We start from the raw sequence: 3,518 nt of genomic DNA on the forward strand, positions 1-3,518 counted from the left end.
AGACATTCCAACTGTATGGGCAGTGAAGTCTGTGGGCCTGGGTAAGGAGCTCTTTTTCCCTCAATCAGACCCCATCAGTAGGACACTTGGCTCTTTTCTGAGGTGTCCTTCCAAGCTGGGAGCTGCCCTCGAGAATGCAAATCATCCTCCCAGCACAGCTGTGTTCTCTGAAAGCCCCAGTGGAGGGGGGCAGAGATGCTGTGCCCATGCCAGGAGATGCTGTTGGGTTGGGGAGATGAGCCACGGGTGTCCTTGGCTCCAAGTGGGGTGCTGAGCCCTTGAGACAGGCTGAGACATTGAGGGGTGTGGGATGGATCCCTCTGCTCTCAACAGTGTCTGGGGGCTTTTCAGACCCAAATGGAAGTGTGATCAATCTCCATCTCTGGAAGGAGCAAAGCCAGGGCAGTTGGGAACAAGAGAGAGGGACAGACCAGCTCCCCTCACTCTGCACTAAGCCCCAGACAATCCTCCTGCCTGGCAGCACCCTCTCTGTTCTCCCTGAGTGCATCAGAAGTGCTGAGGGGTTCTGACATATAGGAACACTCCTCAGGAGAGATGAGGGAATTGCGAAAAAAACAAACCCAAACTTCTCAAACTGCCTTCCGCTCTCTTGGTTCCTCTGGGAGTGCAGATGCTGACAAGCCCTTTTGCATTGGGAGCAGTTTCATCTGACACAGCTGAACACCAGGACAGGCCCCTGTGCCCACCATGCCCATGACCCCAGTGGTGCAGAGCAGGGTTGACCCCTCACAGCCAGTGGGCAGAGGGTCTGCTCCTCATGGAAGATGTAGTGAGCCCCAACCAGGGCTCCAGCCCTGGAGCTGAAGGGGAGACTCCTAGAAAAGGAAAACAGGTGGGGGAGTGTAGCCGAGAGGGGAGTATTGGGAAATGGCTTTGGTTTTTCTCAGGAAGTTCTTTGCTAACATATCACTGATATTTCCTCCTTGGATAGTGCCCCACACCAAGAGGGAGTGAATGTCCAACAGCAGCTCCATGCCCCAGTTCCTCCTCCTGGCATTTGCAGACAGGCGGGAGCTGCAGCTCCTGCACTTCTGGCTCTTCCTGGGCATCTCCCTGGCTGCCCTCCTGGGCAATGGCCTCATCCTCAGCGCCGTAGCCTGCGACCACCACCTGCACACCCCCATGGGCTTCTTCCTGCTCAACCTCTCCCTCACAGACCTGGGCTGCATCTGCACCACTGTCCCCAAAGCCATGCACAATTCCCTCTGGGACACCACAATCATCTCCTACACGGGATGTGCTGCACAGGTCTTTCTGCTGTTCTTCTTCGTTGGAGCAGAGTTTTCCCTCCTCACCATCATGTGCTACGACCGCTACGTTGCCATCTGCAAACCCCTGCACTACGGGACCCTCCTGGGCAGCAGAGCTTGTGCCCACATGGCAGCAGCTGCCTGGGCCACTGGGTTTCTGTACTCGCTGTTGCACACAGCCAATACATTTTCCCTGCCTCTGTGCCACAGAAACACCGTGGGCCAGTTCTTCTGTGAAATCCCACACATCCTGAAGCTCTCCTGCTCACACTCAGGCTACCGCAGGGAAATTGGGCTTCTTCTGGTTAGTGCCTGTTTACTGTTCGGTTGTTTTGTTTTCATTGTTTTCTCCTATGTGCAGATCTTCAGGGCTGTGCTGAGGATCCCCTCTCAGCAGGGACAGCACAAAGCCTTTTCCACGTGCCTTCCTCACCTGGCCGTGGTCTCTCTGTTCCTCAGCACCGCATTCTTTTCCTACCTGAAGCCTCCCTTCTTCTCCTCCCCATCCCTGGATCTGGCCCTGTCAGTTCTGTACTCGGTGGTGCCTCCAGCACTGAACCCCCTCATCTACAGCCTGAGAAATCAGGAGTTCAAGGATGCCCTGAGAAAAATGATGACTGGATGCTTTTCAGGAGTAATAAAGTGCCAGTTTTCTGGTGTTTAGCATTGAGAATGGGACTCCTTAATGGCCCAATCTTCCTGCTCAGGTTTTTCGTGGAGGTCATTGGGTTCTTCTTGCAATAATTTTCTGTGCAATTAAATATTAGTATGCACCTGCCTTCTAATTTAGTGTCTAACCATTGAATTTGACCCACAGATGTATAAATGATGAACTGTTCTCTCTAAGTATTTAAACAAAATAAAAGACCCTGCAGTGCCTTCTCCATCCAAGATTCTTCTTCTCAGATGTTCCTAAAGGACAGCACACTGCAGGACAGGGTGTATTTGCAAAGGGGAAGGGGACAATAATCCCAGCCCAGCAGCACTGCCAGGGAGCAGCAGGGCTTGGTCTTTGCAGAGCTGTTCTCTTGCCACTTCCACACTGTCCTCCTGAGCCCCTTTCTCGCTGTAAGGCCTGAGTGCTCTCTGAGCACAGTCCTGGGGGCTGGAAGCCCTTGGAGCACAGGCAGGGACAGGCCCTGGGAACTTGTGAAGCAGAGCTGGGCTCCCTTCCAGCATCTCCAGGATGCTGTGGGATCTTCTGAGGGCAGGGCATGTCCTGGGTCACTCCTTCTGTGACCTTGCTCCAGGGCTGGAACTCTCCTGCAGTGTCACCATGACACTCCTGCTCTCTGCTTTCCAGGTTTCATTTTCAGATCCAGTCTTCCCCTCCTGTTCACAGGGACATCCTGTGAGTGCTTCAGAGCTGCCATCCTGGGGCAGCTCCTGCCCAGCGTGGGCAGGCACAAGGTCTCTCCACCTGCTCCTCTCACCTCCCCAGGGCCACTGTTTTCTGCAGCCTCCTCCGCCTTGCCCAGCACAGCCCTCCTGGCACAGTTGGACACAGCCCTTGTTCTACACCCTCCTCAGGCACCTGCCCAACCCCCTCAGCTCCAGCCTGATGGCCACAAACCTTCAGGACAGGGAGGCACTGGGGAAAATGCTGAGGGAACCTTTCAGCTGCACTCAAATCCAATTGGAGGGGTTGACCTCTAGGAAGAAATCCCTTCTCATTCTCCAGAACCACCAGGACAACCTGTGTCCTGGGCACTCCTCTGGAAGTGTGGGCTATGGCAAAGGTTTTGGTGTCAGGGATATTGAGAAGGCTGGGCAGTGTCACTGGGAGACCTCTCCCAAACCCTTGGAAAGGCCAGAGCCATCCCAGAGCTTCCTGGGGCCTTGGCAAAGGCAGACATGGAAGCAGTCTGCAAACAGGGCAGCAAGGAGGGTTGGCAGAGTTCCACCTCAGGCAGGGAAGGGGATATGACAAGTCTTCCTGCAGCCATTCTCAGGCATTGGAAGGACAAGGCAGGGATTGCAGAACCGCTGTAAGAGGCAAAAGAAGGGGATTTTGTGTGCCTAGACTTTATCAAGGCCCTTGACATGGTCTCCTGTGGTCTCCTTATGGCCAGAGTGGTGAAAGCTGGACTGAAGAATTAGAAGATGTGATGGGTGGGAAGTTGGCTGAATGAAGAGTGTCAAATAAAATCCATGGTACAAAGTCCTCTTGGTAGCAACTTCCTGATGAAATCCCTCAGTGATCAGCTCTTGAACACCACTATAGAAGATCTTTATTATCTCTCTGTA

At 53.8% G+C, this 3,518-nt stretch overlaps 1 protein-coding gene across 1 annotated transcript; it reads left to right on the forward strand.

Moving 5' to 3' along the window:
- Positions 1–975: 975 nt before the first annotated feature.
- On the forward strand, positions 976–2,043 carry LOC113980092 (olfactory receptor 14A16-like). The gene has a single exon (XM_027707346.1). It carries the CDS (start codon positions 976–978, stop codon positions 1,933–1,935), a length of 960 nt encoding a protein of 319 aa, XP_027563147.1. The 3' UTR covers positions 1,936–2,043.
- Positions 2,044–3,518: the final 1,475 nt, after the last annotated feature.

The sequence above is a fragment of the Neopelma chrysocephalum genome, unplaced genomic scaffold (assembly GCF_003984885.1).
Source record: "Neopelma chrysocephalum unplaced genomic scaffold, ASM398488v2 Primary Assembly neopelma1_92205, whole genome shotgun sequence".
Lineage (NCBI taxonomy): Eukaryota > Metazoa > Chordata > Aves > Passeriformes > Pipridae > Neopelma > Neopelma chrysocephalum.